Source organism: Oryctolagus cuniculus, chromosome 12 (genome assembly GCF_051225735.1).
Source record: "Oryctolagus cuniculus isolate XC-2025 breed Fujian yellow rabbit chromosome 12, ASM5122573v1, whole genome shotgun sequence".
Taxonomy (NCBI): Eukaryota; Metazoa; Chordata; class Mammalia; order Lagomorpha; family Leporidae; genus Oryctolagus; species Oryctolagus cuniculus.
In genome coordinates, this window is record NC_142878.1 from 25,511,794 (window position 1) to 25,531,737 (window position 19,944).

Here is a 19,944-nt window from a genome sequence, read left to right on the forward strand (position 1 = left end):
CCTGTGGAGTTCCATTCTGTTTATTGTGAAGATTTGCACACTCATCTTAATCTCACACTACAAATTCAGTCATCAATACATCCCATTGGCTCTTTAAATCATGTCTGTGGTGTAACTAAGCTGACCTGTCACCATGTTTCTGCCCTCCTACCCCTCAGCCTACTCAACACAGCATCCAAAGAGATCCTTTTTAAACCATTAAGTCACATCCTCTCAGTCTGCTCCAAGCCAAATTCCTTACAATGACCTTCAAAGCCCTAGGTGCCCCAGCCATCATTCAGGCTACCTTCCTTTCCCACTATTCTCTCCTCTTCACCAGCTACACAGATCCTCTTATCATTCCTCCAATCTGCCAGAAACAAGGTCATCTGCGGGGACTTTGCACTTGTTCTTTCTGCCCAGAATATCCAGAGAGCCACCAGGTCTACTTCCTCACTTTATCACTTAACTCCTGTGTCGCCTTCTCACGAGCCTTCTCTGGCCACTTCATCACCTCTCCGAGTGTGGGCCTTCTCTTGTTTAATATCTGTCCAACTCAGCACGAACCACCATCTAACGCAGGATGTTCTCTTTTTCTTCTTTATCATCTCTCTTCCCCGCGAGGAGAAATCTTCTGTTCTTTATTGTTACATTTCAAGAACTTAGAACACCGCCTAACATAGTGCCTGCACAATAAAAAAATATGTGGTTGTTGAATAAACCGTGGGAGACCTGCACCAAGGAAGGGTAAGATGTAGACAGACACTAGATAATCACATCTTCTGCGCATGCGGGGACAAATTTTGACCATTTTCCAAATAAATTTTCCATTTTGTAATAAAAGATTCCATGTCTGTTAACTGTGACACAGGTTTTACAGGTCTTAGGAGATATTTTCGATCTCAGGAAAAACATTCTCCATTACTAACGCCTGACTTTGGACACGAGGTGATGAATCTCATCTTAGGTTCAGAATGCTATCCTGTACAGCCGGCAGCCCGGCTGAGTTACAGCCAAGAAAGCAGGGTCTACTCTTTCAGACAAAACACTCGTAGACCTTTTAGTGCTCAAAAGTCTTCAAAATTTCACGATTCTAATAAGTAACTCCAAGAGGAAATATATGGCTATTAAATACTCCGACAGTAACTTTGAAATGAAATGACCGTAGCACGCGAACACTAAATTCATCTTAAATAAGAGGTAGAAGAAACTCCATTTTGGGGTTTTCCTCCATTTTTTCCCCTTTAGCAGACGCTCTCCCGGGCAGCGGAGGAGCAATTACATGCGTTCAATCAGTATTGGATGGACCGATGTTTTCAACAAAAGGGGCATCTAGGTTACTCGGTGGGTCGCAGTCCTTCGACTCTGTTCTCACGCCGAGCTCTTAGAAGCTTGAATCCCCCAGCCCAGGAAACTCCGGGAGGGACGCCCTCACTCAACAAAGACGCCAGGCACGCGACCAGGGGGCGTCGCCACCGCCGCCGCCGTCCGTGCAAGCTCCTGAGCAGAGCGCAGCGGCTGGCGTGGCCGAGCGACGGTCTCCCGTGCTCGGTCTGGCCGCTTCCGCCTCGTCCTCTCGGGCCGGGGAAGCCGCTCCTAGCCGAGCAGGTATGAGGCCCGCCGCCGGCTCTCCGGGGCACACAGCACGAACGGCCCGTTAGCTGAGGGCTCCGGAGCCCGACTCCCGGACTCCACAGCCGCGCCCCGGAGCGGCGGCGGGGGGAGGGGCGGCGACGGCGGCTGGCGCTGCGTCGAGTTTCCCAGAATTCCCAGCGGCCGCGGGGAAAGTTTACGGGACGTAGGCGGCGGCGGCGGCTGTAGCGGTTACTAGGCGGTCGGCGGCGCACCATGGCCTTGGCCCGGCGTCCCTGGACCCTCCTCACGGCGTCCCCGGGCAGCGTCGTGGAGCGGGCAGACTTCCGGGAAGGAACTGACATGCGACTGAGTGGCGGCTGGCGCGCTTAGCGCCCCGAACATGCGGTTGTCCCTGCGGGCGGCTCCGGGCTGCGGAGAGGCGGCGGCGGCGGCTCGGGAGGGAAGGAGGCGGCGGCGCCGGCGGAGGTGGAAGCGGAGACGGCCGGCGCCCGGCGCGGAGCCCTAGGGCGGCAGCTTGGCGCGGCCTCAGGCCTCGTCGGGGGAGGATGCTGTCCCGCAAGAAAACCAAAAACGAAGTGTCCAAGCCGGCCGAGGTGCAGGGCAAGTACGTGAAGAAGGAGACGTCGCCTCTGCTGCGGAGTGAGTGTCGGGCGGCGGGGCGCACCTCACCTGGCCGGGGCGGGCGCGCCTGTCTCAGGGGTCCCCGCAGAGGGCGTGTGCGTGTGCGGTGCCGGAGCGCTGTTTGTTCGTGGGAATTCGATGAGGAGTAAGGAACTTGGGTTCTCCCCTCCCCCCGACTCCCCCTAAAATTAACAAGACTCCCCTGCCTGCCCGGGCGCAGTTCCTAAGAAGAGAGAGATTTCTAGGGGACGCCTACATTGCTGATCCCGAGCCACTGCCGGAGTAAAAGCGGTTTAGGCTGCGACACTGCCGTGCTGGGAGAGATGCGCCCATGTTTGCAAACACCGCGGGCGCGTGTCACTCTCCCGTGTTGGGAGTTGTGTGCACTCTGCGGGGCGGAATTCCTTCGTCCTGCCGGACCGGGAAAAGTGGAAAAACAACCGCTACCCCCAAGCCTCGTCGCTCTTTAGATCTGGAGCAGAGGAACTGTTTTCGTTGCGTCCCCAAAAGACTCAATATTTTCTCCTGTCGTAATAGGGAAATACCATAATTTTTTTTTTTTAATTCTTAATGATATGCGTGCTCCCCGTCTTCTTCCCCCCAGCGCTTCTCAAAGTGTTCTACTCTGAATCTCTTGAATTTTTAGGCATGTGTTGAGGACGTCGTTGAGCTCAGGAGCTAGCCACTGCTTGAATAAGTTTCCTTCTTGGACGCTGGTGGTAACCTTGTGACTTAAGCATTACTTCATATTGTAATCGGAAAGGCTGTTCCTAGACACTCCTGATATTTGCCCAAGGTCACAAAGAAAGGAGTGGAGAACATGTTTTTCCATTGTAGCCACATCATTAGCCTTCCAGTACTTGCAGTGCTGCTCAACAAAATAGATGGGGACGCCAGTAACTGGAAAGTTCACTTTTAAATATGTTTTTGACAGCTTGGTTTTCTGGTGGTTTTTAAATGATAGCTTGCTATTTGCTGTAAATAAGGTTTATGAACATTATTTGGAATCATAAAATAGGTTTGTCACACCTTTGAGCAATTTGATACAGTATCTTTAGTATTAAGTATTGAGGCTTATTTATTCAGATATTAATGTGATAGCTACTGAAGATTATTAATGAGTGCCCTCAAATATTGTTTACAAGGAATAAAATGGTCTCCGTATCCAGTTGTCATCATGCTTTAAAGACATTAGCTTTTCCACCAGGAATGTCTATGCTCTTTTCTCATTCTGTATTCAAAAAGACCGTATGCTAAAAAGCTATTCTTCTGTTATCTTCTGTTTTGAGTTATAATTACTTATTTTTAAAGGAATCCTAGTTTCAAGCTTGCTGTGTTTTAACTGATTCAGCATTTATGTGCCTCTTTGAAATGCACTCCTTTTATGTTTAATTTTCATACCTAAGATTTTGATTCTCTAAAATTTTGGTTACTTTAAAAATTTTTTTATTTTCATTTTATTTGAAAGGTAGACAGATTTTCCATCTGCTAGTTCAGTCCCCAAATGCCAGCAACAGCCAGGGCTGGACCAGGCCAAATCCATGAGTCTGGATCGTAATCCCTGTCTCCCTTAGGGTGGCAGGGACCCAGGTACTTGAGGCATCATCTGCGGCTTTCCAGGGTATGCATTAGCAGGATGTTGGACTCTTAAGTGGAGCCAGGATTTGAGCCCAGAAGCTCCACTAGGGAATGTGGCATGCCAAGTGGTGATTCACCACGACTCCAGATACCCATCCCTGATTACTTTGGATCACTTAATGAGTGCTAGATAATTTCAAAAGTAGGAAGTTACTAATTTAAAACTTTTTAATGAAATCCACATTTACATGTTTGGGAGTAGCACTATATTGTCAGTTTTATCTTTGAAATAGTGTTTGCTTAAAAAGGATTTTTTTTTAGGTTTATTTATTTATTTGAAATGCAGAATTAGGAGAGACAGAGATCTTCCATCTGCCGATTCACTCCCCAGATAGCTACAATGGCTAGAACTGGGCCAGGCTGAAGCTAGGAGTCTGGAACTCCTTCCAGGTCTCCCTTGTGGGTGCCAGTGGCCCAAGCACTTGGACCATCTTCTGCTGCTTTCCCAGGCACATGAGCAGGGAGCGGTATTGGAATTGGAGTAGCTAGGATTTGTGCTCATATGAGATGGTGTTGTCCAAGGCTGTGGCTTAACCTGCTGTGTTGCAACACCATCCATGAAGAAGGCTTTTTGATAATTTCTAAATAGAAGCACAGACAAAACCATGATCATAAATAAATTATGCTGGTAACTACATATGGATTTGTTAGGTTATTTTCTACTCTTATACATTGATCCATGAGTACTTCATTGATACATAGTTCATAAATAAGCTTATTGATATTTCTTCATCATATAGTATACAGAATATACTTGATTGTGGCTAAGCTTACACAGAACACATTCAGGCAAATTATAAATTCATTTGAGTAGGAAAATACTAATCTTTCTCAATTTAAAATGCCAAGTACTAACTTAAACTTTAAAGTTGTTTTTTTTTAAGTATCTTGTGATTTTTTGGGTGGTTCACATAACATTTGAAAAGTTCATTGCTTACTGAAATGATAATTGTACTCTTTGTTTTATTATAGATCTGATGCCATCATTCATCCGGCATGGTCCAACAATTCCAAGACGAACTGATATCTGTCTTCCAGATTCAAACCCTACTGCTTTTTCAACTTCTGGAGATGGAGCAGTTTCAAGAAACCAGAGTTTCCTTAGAACTCCAATTCAAAGAACACCTAATGAAATAATGAGAAGAGAAAGCAACAGGTTATCTGCACCTTCTTATCTTGCCAGGAGTCTAGCAGATGTACCTCGGGAATATGGCTCTTCTCAGTCATTTCTCACAGAAATTAATTTTGCTGTTGAAAATGGAGACTCTGGTTCCCGATACTATTATTCAGATAATTTTTTTGATGGCCAGAGAAGGCGGCCACATGGAGATCGTGCACATGAAGACTACAGATACTATGAATACAATCATGATCTCTTCCAAAGAATGCCGCAGAGTCAGGGGAGGCATGCTTCAGGTAACCTGATGTTATAAATGGTCCATTACGATTATATTGACACTTTGATTAAAAGATGTTTCTTTATGAATTTTCCCGTGAAGCTGATAAAGGCTCCCAGGGAAATTCCATTTTCCATTTTGCCATTGTTGCTTAAGCCTGCCTGCAAAATAGTTATGCTTCTACACTGAATGAATTCTTGTGTCCATTTATTTTACTAACTCATGTTTTATAAACCTGGTACTTACCTCAGAGTCATATGGATTAATATGGGCCTTGAAAACCTGGAGAATTTAATGTCTTTGGTTGGACTGAATTTAGATTTAGGTTTTATAGAATGGGAGGGTTAGACTTTTTTTTTTTTTTTTTTTTTTTTTGACAGGCAGAGTGGACAGTGAGAGAGAGAGACAGAGAGAAAGGTCTTCCTTTGCCGTTGGTTCACCCTCTAATGGCCGGTGCGCTGCGGCCGGCGGATCGTGCTGATCCGATGGCAGGAGCCAGGTACTTATCCTGGTCTCCCATGGGGTGCAGGGCCCAAGCACTTGGGCCATCCTCCACTGCACTCCCGGGCCACAGCAGAGAGCTGGCCTTGAAGAGGAGCGACCGGGACAGAATCCGGTGCCCCGACTGGGACTAGAACCCGGTGTGCCGGCGCCTCAAGGCGGAGGATTAGCCTAGTGAGCCACGGCGCCGGCCCAGGGAGGGTTAGATCTTAGAAATTGGTCTGAAACCCGGGAGAGGGAAACAGGATATGAAAAAGTGGGCATGTTAGGTGATAAGCATGGTCAACTATATAACTTAGTGCAGTCTTGTACTGTTTCTCTGAACGTAACACTATCATTCAATAAGTATTTCCTAAGTTGGTCAAAAAAACTTACTGTCAAGTGGCAAACTGTGTGTTGAACATGTCTTCTTGTCATTCTTGTAACAGTCAGAAATATTAGTGATTAATTAAGGAAAAAAAGGTCCATTTTCTTAATCTCCTGGCTTGGAGATACTTCTACAAGAAGAGACTGGAGAAATGTGCAGTTCTGTTTTAGTCTTAAAAAGTACTGGATTACGCTGTATAAATTGAAGCAAATTGAAAGTTTTTGTGATTGATTTTTTCCTACCTAGTGAGTCTTACATTTGGCATAAAGGAAGAAATATGCGAACCAGATTAGCTTTTTAGCCCACATGACTTCAAACAAGCTGACTTAAACATTTTGGAGCGTGAGTGTTTTGACTTGGAAAAGTATTATTCATTAAGTGTTAATCATTTGTGCTTAGCATTTTCTTTGACCCTCTTAGTCTCTGTCTTGTGCTTTATTTGGGGAAATAAAACATATATACACAATAGTGACAGAACAATGAATTGTTACACTTTGTTATTGACTGGCCATATGATAGGGAGTCAGAAGAGAAACCATTGTGGACTGGAATAATTAAAAGAATAATTGATGGAAAAGATAGAACCTGCACGAGTCTTTGAGCTTGGATTTTGGATTAACCGTGGCAGAATAATATTTAAAGACTGAAGTTGGGGGGCCAGTGCTGTGGCACAGTGGGTTAAGCTGCTGCTTATAGCACCGACATTGCATATGGCCACCATTTCGAGTCCTGGCTCTTCGATTTCCAATCCATCTCCCCGCAAATGTGCCTGGCCTGAATGCTTGAGCCCCTGCACCCATGTGAGATAACCCAGATAAAGCGTCTGGCTTTGGCCTGGCCCAGCCCTGGCCGTTGAGGCCATCTGGGGAATGAACCAGTGGACGAAAGATTCTTTCTCTGTCTCTCTCTGTGCCTCTGCCTCTAGTTCTCTGTAACTCTGCCTTTCAAGTAAATAAATAAATCCTTAAAAAAAAGTTTGAAGTTGGGAATAACCCAGTGAAAACAGAGTGGGCATGTTTTAAATTCAAAGGACTTCATAGTTGTGCCTGATTTGAAGATAAAAGCTGTAATGGGAAATGGAGATTCCTAATCCAACAGGCTTAGCGTTGAGTCCAGAAGAAGCATTGTGCATTTCAAAAAAGAAAACACAGTGATTTGATGAAAATAGTGTTTAAAGGTGAGTTTTTGTAGTAGGATTCAGGACAGAGTCTCAGAGAAACGACAATTGTAGGGAGAAGTGAAAATGGACAGAGAAAGGCAGAACTATGGTGCTTTTGAAAGAGAAATGGGAATGTAATAGGAAATGAGCTTGGGAAAAAATAGATTATTAAAGTCTTGAATATTTTTTATTTATTTATTTATTTATTTTGACAGGCAGAGTGGACAGTGAGAGAGAGAGAGACAGAGAGAAAGGTCTTCCTTTACCGTTGGTTCACCTTCTAGTGGCCGCTGCGGCCAGCATGCCGCGGCCGGTGCACCGCGCTGATCCGAAGGCAGGAGCCAGGTGCTTCCTCCTGGTCTCCCATGGGGTGCAGGGCCCAAGCACTTGGGCCATCCTCCACTGCCTTCCCGGGCCACAGCAGAGGGCTGGCCTGGAAGAGGGGCAACCAGGACAGAATCCGGTGCCCTGACTGGGACTAGAACTCGGGGTGCCAGCGCCGCAGGCAGAGGAGTCAAAGTAATTTTTAAAAAAGATTTTATTTGAGAAGCAGAGTTACAAAGGGGGGGGGGGCGCTCTTCCATCCGCTGGTTCACTCTCCAAATGGCAGCGACAGCTGGAGCTAGGCTGATCTTAAACCAGGAGTGAGGAACTTATTCCAGGTCTCCCATGTGGATTCAGGGGCCCAAGTAGTTGGGCCATCTTCCACTGCTTTCCAGGCCATAGCAGAGAGCTGGATCATAAGAGCAACAGGGACATGAAATGGCACACATATGGAATGCATGTACCACAGGCTGGAGGCTTAGCCTACTTTACCACAGTGCCAGTGCCAAAAAGTAAATTTTTAAAAGCAAATCTGGGGGTTTGTGTTGTGGTGCAGTGGTTTAAGCTGCCATCTACAACACTGGCATCCCATATGGGTGCTGCTCCACTTCCGATCCAGCCCCCTGCTAATGCGCCTGGGAAGGCAGGGGAAGATGCACCCAATATTGGGAGACCCCGATGTGATACGAGGCTCCTGGTTTCGGTCTGACCCAGCCCAGACAGTTGTACCATTTAGGGAATGAATAGTAGATGGATGGAAGATCTCTCTGTTTCACCCCCCCTCTCTCTGTAATTCTGCCTTTCAAATAAATAAAAATAAAAAAATAAAGCCGATTTATATTTTCCTTTAGAGTAATAACTTCTTATAGGGAGTTTGCAAAATGTGAAAAGTAAAAGTAACCATCTACCAGAAAGTCTAAGTGTATTAATTATTTCTTTTATCTTTTTCTGTGCTAGATTTCTTTTTTTTTTTTGTATTGTTGTAATTGTAACTCTGTACAGTTTCATATCCTTGTTTTTTATTTGAATGAGTTTCCTAATGTTACCTACTTTCTTAAGTAGTTTTAATGATTGCATAATTTTCTATTGGGTGCATATTCAGTGATTAATTTTTTTAAGTTTTATTTATTTATTTGAAAGAATCAATGGGGAGAGGAAGGGAGAGATCTTCTATCTGCTGACTTATTCCCCCAAGGATTGCAGCAGCCAGGGCCAGGCAGGTCTGTAGTCATGAACCAAGAACCTATCCAGGTGTCGATGTGGGCGGCAAGACTCAAGTATTTGAGATGCTATTTCCTGTTTCCCAGGCTTATTAACAGGGAGCCATATCAGAAGCAGAGTAGCTTGGACTTAAACTGGCACTCTGATATGAGATATGGGTATCCCAAGTGATAGCTTAACCCACTATGCCACAACACCTGCCAGTGGTCAATATTTTGTGCAGTTAGTAAGGACCTGATACATGTAGACACTTGAGAAAGGGAGAAGTGGGACATATCCAAATCAATGGGACTTGATCACTAATGCAGTTTGAGAGTCAGAGAGGAAGGATTAGCACAGTGCCTGGCTACATAGGAGATGCTTAAAAAAATAAATGAGTGAATGACTCCAGAGGTTTTAAATCTGGAAACTTAAGCCAGTTTTTATTGCTGAGGGGGAGCAGGAATTCTAGCTGTGCCTACTGCTAGTGAAGGTAATTGTTCTTTATGCTCATCTTTCCTATCTGTGTTCTTATTGCAGACATTTATATAGCATTCCTAATCTGGCAGTCGGAAAGGCTCCAAGATCAAAAACTTTTTTTCCCTTCAGTTTTATTTATATACTTGAGAGGCAGAGACAGACACATATCCACTGGTTCAGGTTCACTCCCCAAATGTCCACAATGGCCAGGGTTGGGCCAGACTGAAGGCAGGAACCAGGAACTCAATCCAGGTCTCCCACATGGGTAGGAGGGACCCATGAACTTGAGCCTTCACCTGCCTTCTGGGTTGTGCAGCGTCAGGAAGGTGGAATTTGGAATGAAGTCTAGATTTGTGCCCAGGTACTCTAATTTAAGATGCAGATACCTTCAAGCACGGCGATTTTCTGCCTCCCAAAAGCTTTCTGAATACTGACATGATACCAAGTGGAAAATTCCATACCTGACCTCTTGGAACAGGTTGTAGTCAAAATGCAGATGCACTAAAAATATTATATAAAATTACCGTTAGGCTCTATGCTTAAGTTGTATATGAAGCATACATGAGTTTTATGTTTAGACTTGGTTCCCCCTAGGATATCCCCTGTATTTACAAATATTCTAAAATCTGAAATCCAAGATACTTCTGGTCCTAAGCATTCCAGATAAGGGATTCTCAGCTTCTAATACTTCTGTGCCTGAGGTTTAAGTATGTGAGTATGAAAAATTAGTAATACTAAACCAAGGGGCACATGTGTGGTGCAGCATGTTAAGCCACCACTTAGGATACCCACATCCCATATCAGAGTTGGTTTGAGTCCCCACACCTCAGTTTTCAGCCCAGTGTCCTGCCAGTGTGCATCCTGGGAGGCAGCAGATGATGGCTTAGGTACTTGGATCCCTACCACCCACATGGGATGTACTGGTGGAGCTCCTGGATTTGGCCTGGCTAAGCCCTGACTATTGCAGGCATTTGTGGAGTGAACCACCTAATAGAAAATATCTCTCTCTGTCACTCCCTGCCTTTCAGATAAAGACTGTTACAGGGGCCGGCGCTTTGGCGTAGTGGGTAAAGCCGCTGCCTGCAGTGCTGGCATCCCATATGGGCACTGGTTCATGTCCTGGCTGCTGTACTTCCAATCCAGCTCTCTGCTATGGCCTGGAAAAGCAGTAGAAGATGGCTCAAGTTCTTGGGCCCTTGCTCCCACGTGGGAGACATGGAAGAAGCTCCTGGCTCCTGGCTTCAGATCAGCGCAGCTCCGGCCGTTGCGGCCAACTGTGGAGTAAACCAGCAGCTGGAAGACCTCTCTCTCTGCCTCTCCTCGCTCTGTGTAACTCTGACATTCAAATAAATAAATAATTTTTTTTTTTAAAGGCAGTTACAGAGGGAGAGAAAAATCTTTCATTCACTAGTTCTCTTGCCAAATGACCACAATGGCCTGGACTCCAGTCCAGGCTGAAGCCAGGAACCTGAAAATCCATGTGGGTCTCCCACATGCATGGCAGGGGCCCAGGTACTTGGGCCATCCTCTGCTTTCCCAGGCATGTTAGTAGGGAGATGGATTGAGAGACTACTACATTTAGCTGTGATATTTGACCTTTATATTCTTGGCCACTGTATCATTCAGGCACTTACTGTATGTGCAATGGAAGGAATCCCGCTGTTTATAGGAAGGCTTCATTTGGAATACCAAAGGCTGATTGAATTTTTTTGTCATGCACTTACATAACAGTTATATAAAATTTTAGATAACCTAGAAAAAAAATTTTTTAAGTTTTAAATGTCACTAAAGGAATCAGGTTGTACAAATCAAACTGAAAAGTGTCAAACTTTAACAACAAAGTGCTGTGTTTATATTTATTCCAATAAATTTATAAATATTTAAACAGAATCAACTGTTGAGAAGAGGTTAATAATCTTTAGAGAAACAACCTTATCGATAATTATTTTCCAGAGGAAGAGAGAAAAGTTACTTAAAAATTAGCCTGCTATAGATTTATTGGATTTTGATTCCTACCTGTGGTTGCCTTGGCAGGGCTAAAGCACACGATATGGTGGTCTTATACAGCCCGTCAGCTTCCCCACCTCTGCTCTATAGCCATTGCAGAATTTGGAAATCAGAATTCTTAAGCTTTCTTTATAAAGGTAGATCTGTTAGATAACTGCCTGATGATTGTATGAAGATTGTTTTGGAGGCATATCCAAGGAAAGCTTGGTAGAGATAGAATAATACTTTATCTGTGTCTTTGGGCAATCATGTATTTAGTTTGTGAATGTTTCACTTTCTTTTACACTAATGGAAAGTGTTTGTGCAGTTACTTCCTGCAAATGGAAGCTATTTGGGGGATTATTTATGTAGGCCACTTATTTTCTGAGACTAACTGAAATGACAGAAAACTAGTTTTGTTGGTTTTTGAGTGCAGAAATTGAAGCTCTCGTTTTTCTCGTTTTCTCTGTCTGATTTAGTTCAAAATTGGTAACTTGCTTTTTCTCTTTTTAGTGGCAATTAGATTTTTCTTTGAAGAGTTATAATTGATGATTTGTTGCCAAGATTACGTGGTTAGCAATAAATTTTTCATTTAACTTTTTACTATCTGTGTGGAATATGGTAAAATAAGTTATTTGAACCTTTGTTTCTACATTTGTAAATTGATAGTAATAATGCTACCTCATAGAGTGGTTTTGAATCTGAAATAAGACATATAGGGGCCAGCGCTGTGGCATAGCAGGTAAAGCCACTGCCTGCAGTGCCAGCATCCCATATGGGCGCTGGTTTGAGTCCCGGCTGCTCCATTTCCGATCCAGCTCTCTGCTATGGCCTGGGAAAGAGGTAGAAGGTGGCCCAAGTCCTTGGGCCCCTGCATCCACATGGGAGACCCAGAAGAAGCTCCTGGCTTCCGGTCTGCACAGTTGCGGCCATCTGGAGAGTAAACCAGTGGATGGAAGACCTCTTTCTCTCTGTCTGCCTCTGCCTCTCTGTAACTCTGTCTTTCAAATAAATAAATAAATCTTTTTTTTTTAAAAAAAGTTACTGCAGTGATTCTGGAGAAAAATTAAAAAAAGGACATACAGAAAGTGCCAGGGACAGAGTGCACATTTATAACCATTCCTACCCATGCTTTTTGGAGGAGTATTGTATGCTTTTTTGTGGGTTTTCCAGATTGGTGTGTTTATTGAGGTTTTAACTTTCTGGCTGGACCTGAACTTGTGACGTGTTGCTTAACATAGCTGGCATGTGGGTTTTTTTTTTTTTTTTTTTTGTCTGCCCTTTATTTTATTATTAGTATTATGTTTTAGACCAGTGGTTTCCAATTTTTTTTTATGATGTTTAGTTGCCTCTTGGTAGGTTTTATAAAAATTGTCCCAAATAAAATTTAGTGCCTAAGACACTTTGGGAAATTATTAGAGGGTGTGAATCATGAAAGTGTTTGTAAATTAACTATCTCTGAAAAGGTAAGGAATCCTGGTTTTACACAGCTTAGAGATTTTACATTGTGTTAGTAGGACTGATGAGTCTATTTGGAACTTCATGGCCCCTTTATCAAATTCAGAAGGAGAGTTTTTTCAGAGAGATCTTTGTACTTCCCCCAAATATGAATTTCAAGTTTATCATAGGTGAGATAGTTTTGGAATTTATGATTATTTAGATGTAAAAGTACACGTGTTTCTAGCTTTAGGGAAACATTGGTTCACGGCAGTCTGGATTTGCTTAATCAGATGAGTGAAATTATTGTAAAATGTCTAAACAGAATTTTTATTTACTAAAATAACTTTTTGTTGAAATGATACTGTAATTAGAAGTTATTTATAGGCCGGCACCGCAGCTCACTAGGCTAATCCTCTGCCTGTGGCGCCGGCACCCTGGGTTCTAGTCCCAGTTGGGGCGCCGGATTCTGTCCCGGTTGCTCCTCTTCCAGTCCAGCTCTCTGCTGTGGCCCAGAAAGGCAGTGGAGGATGGCCCAAGTGCTTGGCCCGCATGGGAGACCAGGAGGAAGCACTTAGCTCCTGGCTTCGGATTGGTGCAGTGTGCCAGCCGTAGTGGCCATTTGGGGGGTGAACCAACGGAAAATGAAGACTCTCTCTCTCTTTCTCTCTCACTGTCTAACTCTGCCTGTCAAAAAGAAAATTAAAAAAAGAAGTTATTTATACTTGGTATATTCAGTGGGACAACTGGCAAAAGCGTTATGGTTCCTATAAGTCACTCAGTTTGAATATATTGAGTTGGTTTTAAGTTTTTGAAAACTGTTAATTGCTGTTCTTGATTGCAGCTGTTGTACATTTATAACATAATAGAAGTTTTAGGGTAAAGCAGAAGTGGGGAACTTCCGGCCTGTAGTCTTTATAAGGCCTGTGAAATCATTTAGTCTGGCCCTGCAAGGCAACTGCAGATGGGACTCGAAATTCAATAAATCTATAGCAGACTAATTTTTAAGTTGATAATTTTATGTGGCCCGCAAATAGTATCACACATTTCCAAATGGCCCTTAGCAGAAAGAAGATTCCCCACCCCGATATAGTCATTTAATGCTTATACATATGATTTTATAAGTTATTTGTAGGAGTGGTGCTGTGGTGTAGCGGGTAAAGCCATCGCCTGCAGTTCTGGCATCCCATATGGGCACCAGTTCATATCCCAGCAGATCCACTTCTGATCCAGCTCTCTGCTGTGGCCTGGGAAAACAATAGAAGATGGCCCAAGTTCTTGGGCCCCTGTACCGGTGAGACCCAGTAGAAGCCCCTGGCTCCTGGCTTCAGATTGGCTCAGCTCCGGCGGATGGGGCCATTTGGGGAGTGAACCAGCAGATGGAAGACCTCTCTCTCTCTTGGTCTCTGCCTCTCTGTAACTCTGCCTTTCAAATAAATCAGTCTTTTAAAAGAAAAGGTTACTTTTAGGGCAGTTGATTGGTATAGCAGTTAAGCTGCCAGTTGGTATCCCCACACATCATATTGGATTGCCTGGATTTGAATCCTAACTCTGCTTGCTATCCAGCTTCTTGCTAATGTGCACCCTGGGAAGTAGTAGGTGATGGCCCAAGTGCTTGAATCCCTTGGTCCCACATGGAAGACTAGCTTCTTTAAGTAGTCAAGCTGCTTGTGCTACACTTTTTTTTTTTCTGGCTTTTTTTCCTTTTTTTTTTTTTTTTGCAAAATAAGATTGAGAGGTTATATTCTCTGAATTTGGAACAAAATGTGTTAGAGGTTTGAAGAGTGAGGCTAAAATATGAAAATATCTTTTTGATTTTTAAAATTTCATTTTTGTTTTAATTTTTTAACATTCAGTATGATTTACACATACAAGTCTAAGAACATAATGATAATATTTTAAATTTACAATACAGAAAAAAGGCTTAGTACTTCACTGAATAAGAAGTTTAACAAGTAAAGCAAGAAGATCCTAGTTTAGTGGGAATGTATGCAATGGCTATAAATAATAGTTGAATGGAAAAAATGACCATTTCCTTCATATATAGTTTTTTTAAATCAAGTACTTATCATAATTCCTTTCAATGAAATAGAACCAATGACAATGAAACATTAAATATTTCATGTGGTTACAAGATAATAATTAGGTTCATTTAGACTTTAAGCCATTTCCTCTCAATAGTTTATGCTCAGGAATAACTTCATGCAGATTGCAATGCAAATACTATACTTTTATTTTTCTTTTACTGTTAGTTACCACAGATCGGAGAAGTGGTAACTTCTTGGAAGTGGCTTATTTCACACAGGATTTCATTCTTTTTACTGCTGAGTAATATTCTGTAGTGTATGTATACCACAGTTCTTTATCCACTCATGGATTGATGGGTATCTGGGTTGATTCCATGTCTTAGCTATTGTGAGTTGAGCTGCAATAAACATGGGGGCACAGATAATTCTTTCAAATGCTGATTTCATTTTCTTGGGATAAATTCCCAGGAGTGGCATGGCTGGGTCATATGGTAGATTTATTGTCAGATTTCTGAGGAATCTCTGTACTGTCTTCCAGAATGGCTGCACTAGTTTGTATTCCCACCAACAGTGAATGAGGGAACCTTTTTCCTCACATCTTCACTAGCATTTGTTGTTTTTTTATTTCTGTATGAGAGCCATTCTCCTAGGGTGAGGTGAAACCTCATTGTGGTTTTTATTTGCATTTCCCTGATAGCTAGTGATCATGAGCAGTTTTTCATGTGTCTGTTGACCGTTTGAATTTCATCCTCTTTTTTTTTTTTTTTTTGGACAGGCAGAGTTAGACAGTGAGAGAGAGAGAGAGGTCAAGGTCTTCATTTTCCATGGGTTCACCCCCCCAAATGGCTGCTGCGGCTGGCGCGCCACTCCGATACGATCCGAAGCCAGGAGCTAGGTGCTTCCTCCTGGTCTCCCATGCGGGTGCAGGGCCCAAGCACTTGGGCCATCTTCCACTGCCTTCCCGGGCCACAGCAGAGAGCTGGACTGGAAGAGGAGAAACCGGCGCCCCAACTGGGACTAGAACCTGGTGTGCCAGCGCCGCAGGTGGAGGATTAGCCAAGTGAGCTATGGCTCCGGCCATCCTTTTTTTTTTTTTTTTTTAAAGATTTGTTTATTCATTTGAGAGGCAGAGTTATAGAGAGGTGCGGGGTGGGGTGGGGAAGAGGGAGACAACTTCCATCCACTGGTTTACTCCCCAAATGGCCACAATGCCCTGGTGCCAGGGTCCCATGCACTTTGGGCCATCTGTTGCTGCTTTCCCCAGGCCATTAGAGCAGGTAGCCGGGTGAGAAATGCAGCAGCCAAGACTCGAACCGGTGCCCATATGGGATGCTGGCATCACAGGCTGCGGCTTTACCTGTTACACCACAATCCTGACTCTGAAATCTTGAGTGAGGTGAAATTTTTCTTTTCCTAACCTTTCTGTTATGTGTAGCTGTGTTAATCTGCTTTTCATTACTTTTTTACCTAAAATACCAGAGAGGAGCTTTGAGAAAGGAGGGGCTTATTTTAGCTTACAGTTGGTTCAGTTCATGATTAGGCAGCCCCAGGGAATGGTGTCTGTGGGGCTGCTCACATAGCCAGCCAGGAAATGAGAACAAAATCGAGGCTGAACTCAACCCCTTCTGAGAGGTGTTCCAGTGACCTAAACACCTCCCACCAGCCACATTTTTGGGCCACTACATTGAGGTCAAATCTTTACCTGTAATCCATTAGCCACTAACATTACAATGTCGTAGTTGAAAGCTGCATGAATTTGAACACTACTGAACCCATAGCAGTAGCTTTGCTTGATTACGAAGTGTTTATGTGGCCTGATGATGGAAAGATCAACCCCCCCCCCCCAAAAGAAAGCCTACTAATTTCAAAGTCTCCTTTCTCCCTGTTTTTGTAATTAAATAATATTAATGGCTGATTTATTTAAAAATTTTAAATGTGCTTATTTATTTGACAAAAATGACACAAAAGAGAGGGGAGAGAGAAGGAGACAGATCTTATATCATTGATTCACTCCACAAATGCCCACAATAGACAAGGCTAGGCCAGGTTGAAGCCAAAAGCCTGGAATTCCATCCTGGTCTCCCACGTGGGTGACAAAGACCCAAACACTTGGGTCAACATCCTCTATTTTCTTGGGCACATTAGGAGGAAACCAGATGGGAAGCAGAGAAGTTGGAACTGGAAACCTTCTTGCTTTCCCACCCCTGTCAAGCAGCACTGGCGGGTGTGACCCTCTGTACCACAATACCCACCCCTGGTTTTTGAAAAATTTTAATGATGTGACCATACATTTTAACAGAAGAAAACAATCAGAACAGTTAGGTTTGTAACTTACTTGGCTGGCTGGCATGCTGGCTTCATCTATCTTTGAATGACTGTGGTGTTTCTTTTTTTCTCTTTGTCTTCAGGTATTGGGAGAGTTGCTGCTACATCATTAGGAAATTTAACTAACCATGGTTCTGAAGATTTACCCCTTCCTCCTGGCTGGACTGTGGACTGGACAATGAGGGGAAGAAAATATTATATAGATCATAACACAAATACAACTCATTGGAGCCATCCTCTTGAGCGAGAAGGACTTCCTCCTGGATGGGAGCGAGTTGAATCATCAGAGTTTGGAACCTATTATGTAGATCACACAAATAAGAAGGCTCAGTACAGGCATCCCTGTGCTCCTAGGTAGAGTACCAACTTTGTTTTCAACTTTTTATTTTGAGATTATCTAATTTCAGGTTTTGGACTCATTTTTATTATTGGAGAAAGGCATCCTGACACTTGATTTTTTTTTTTTTTTTTTTAAGGGAAAGGGTTTATTGGGGAATACCCTACAGACCAGAGTGAAGGGGTGGCGAAGGGAAAGAGAAAGTATAAGAGAGAGAGAGAGCCAGAGGAGAGGAGCTAGTGAGGAGAGAAGATAGAGCAGAGAGGAGGAGAGGAGCCAAGAGAAAACGTGTTCAGAAACAGGCCCTTTTAAAACTTTGCCCGAGGGCGGGCAGGGAAGCAGGAGCAGCAAATCCCATTAGGATGGGGGTGGAGCCTGGCTCAGGTTGCTGGGCCATGCTGCAACCTGGCTAAAACTGTGCCAGTTTCCTAACATTACCCCCTTTTGTTTTGTATAAAGCAGGATTTGTATGGGATTACATTAGCCCCAAAAGTCCAGGAGGGGTAGAGGGAGGATGATCTGTCTTTAGAGCTACTTCCTGCTGACATGGGGCGATGATGTACTCTTCGCTGGCATGGGGCGATGTCTAAGGCCACTGTCTCCTGGGTGGGGAGCCGAATATATTCCTGTAGCAGCATTTGGTTGACTGCCTGGTAGCTGAAGGCCTTTGTTTGTTCCATTATAACCTGCTGTAAACACTTGGACACTGTAGTATAAAAGACAGAGTGAGAATAGCAACCAATGATAACCAGGTAACGAGAGGATTTTATAGAGGAGAGGAAATGGGGGAGGGGGGGGTCTCTGGACCCTGTGGGGACAGTTTGATGGATGTGGCTTAAAGCTGATTCCAGCCAAGACTGGGAGAAAGGCCACTTTTGCAGGTTGTGGGGTTTGTAGAGAAATTTTGACACACAGGTTGGGAGTAGAGCCATTGGTGGTAGAGGTTATGATTACAAAGCAATGAGGCTCAGGTGGGCTAGATACAGAGGACAGAGTTGTAATTAATGGCTTTGAGGAATAGATGAGCAAGGGGCTTGAGAGAAGATGGAAGAGATTGCAGTGGAGGTGGGAGCAGAGGTTGACCCCGCCCCCTGGAATTCAGCAGGAGCGGGAGGTGACAACACAGCCAGGGCCAGAGCTGATGGTGGATTTCCTGTGGGAGATAATGGTGCGGGAACTTCAGCCACTGAGGCCTCAGGAGGCGGCTGAGCCGGTGCCTGTGGATTGGAGCAATGGGGGGGAGGGGAGCTCATCTGCAGGATCAAGGGAGGTGTGGTAGTGGCGGTACCAAGGTTAGAGGTAGAAAACAAAGTTTTCTGCTCAGGTCTCCGACCCCTAGTGGGAGTCTTGGAGACCAGAAGGACCTGAGCGGGAGAGCAAGAAGTACACAGGGAAGGTTTAGTTCGAAGATAGGAAAAAGCTTGAACATATGGAATCCCCTTCCATTTTCCCGAACACTCACGGAAGTGATAAAGATGTTATCAGGGTCAAACTACTTCGACTTCCGATCCCTCAGGGCCAAATGCGCCACCCTGGAGGGGCCACTTTTTGAGGGCTGGGGCCAATTTGAGAGGGACCATCAGACGGAACTCGTTTAGAGAAAAGTTCCCATTGCAACCTGTAGAGTCAGATCCGTGGATTGCAAGCGTCCTCGCATCCCGGCTATCTGACTAGTGAGAGAATATGGGAGCAGAAGGCAGGGTCGTCACCCAAGCGCCCGCTGGAGCCCAGGGCCTCGCCTGTAAAGAGGTGAACAGAGATGGAGTCATCACTCGCACCCACTGTTGCCTGGACATAGTGTCCGTAGAGGCTAAAGGCCTTAAGTAGGAGTTGTGGTGTCTAGCACTACGACTTTGGATGAAAGTAGAAAAGCCTCAGACGAATGTAGACGAGAGTAGACCACAACTCAAAGAGTCGCTGTGAAAATTTCCCATTCGGCGTCTTACCTCAGGATTTGGAAGGCTGATGTGTGGATGGAGATCGCAGAGCGTTCAGTAGTCTGATACTTGATATTTGAAAACTTTACTTTTCAAAATTCATGACAGTTTTCTCTGAATTTATTAATTACAAAAAATTAAACTCCTTTTCTTATTAATCCTTGAAGATAAGATCACTATTAATGTAATCAGATTTTGCTTTAGTGTACTGGAATGTTTTTGTTGTGGATACTTAGAAATTGAAATAACTCAGTAAACGATTTGTGTCTTTACCACTAAATTCCTATACTTGATAGTAACCTAACACCTACTAAGTCAAAATAGATTTTTTGATTATAATATCTTGCTATTTTTAATTAATTTAAAACATGGTTTTATGTTCTGTTTCTTTCTTAGAAAAGAAAATGAAAATTGAGGCTAGACAGAACACCCAAAACCTATTTAGTAAATTTAGCTGGTGATTCTTTGGGCTATTTTAGTTGGTAATGGGCTCATCAATACATCTGATTTGTTGCCAGACTTTTAGCCCTGGGATGATACTACAGGCAGTTTGTCAAATGTGGTTACTGAGCACTTAAAATGTGATTAACACAAATTGAGATGTGATCCAAGTGTAAAGAATGCACTGGAATT

At 43.8% G+C, this 19,944-nt stretch overlaps 1 protein-coding gene across 2 annotated transcripts in view; it reads left to right on the plus strand.

Annotated features, from left to right (window-relative positions):
• Positions 1 to 1,487: 1,487 nt before the first annotated feature.
• Positions 1,488 to 19,944, plus strand: part of SAV1 (salvador family WW domain containing protein 1) — a 29,528-nt gene continuing 11,071 nt past the window's right edge. For both annotated transcript variants that reach the window (XM_002718235.6, XM_089309729.1), the window contains exons 1-3: positions 1,488 to 2,214; positions 4,807 to 5,250; positions 17,121 to 17,391. In XM_002718235.6, the coding sequence (XP_002718281.2) occupies positions 2,121 to 2,214; positions 4,807 to 5,250; positions 17,121 to 17,391 (809 nt within the window). In that variant the 5' untranslated portion in view covers positions 1,488 to 2,120. The remainder of the gene's footprint in view (positions 2,215 to 4,806; positions 5,251 to 17,120; positions 17,392 to 19,944) is intronic.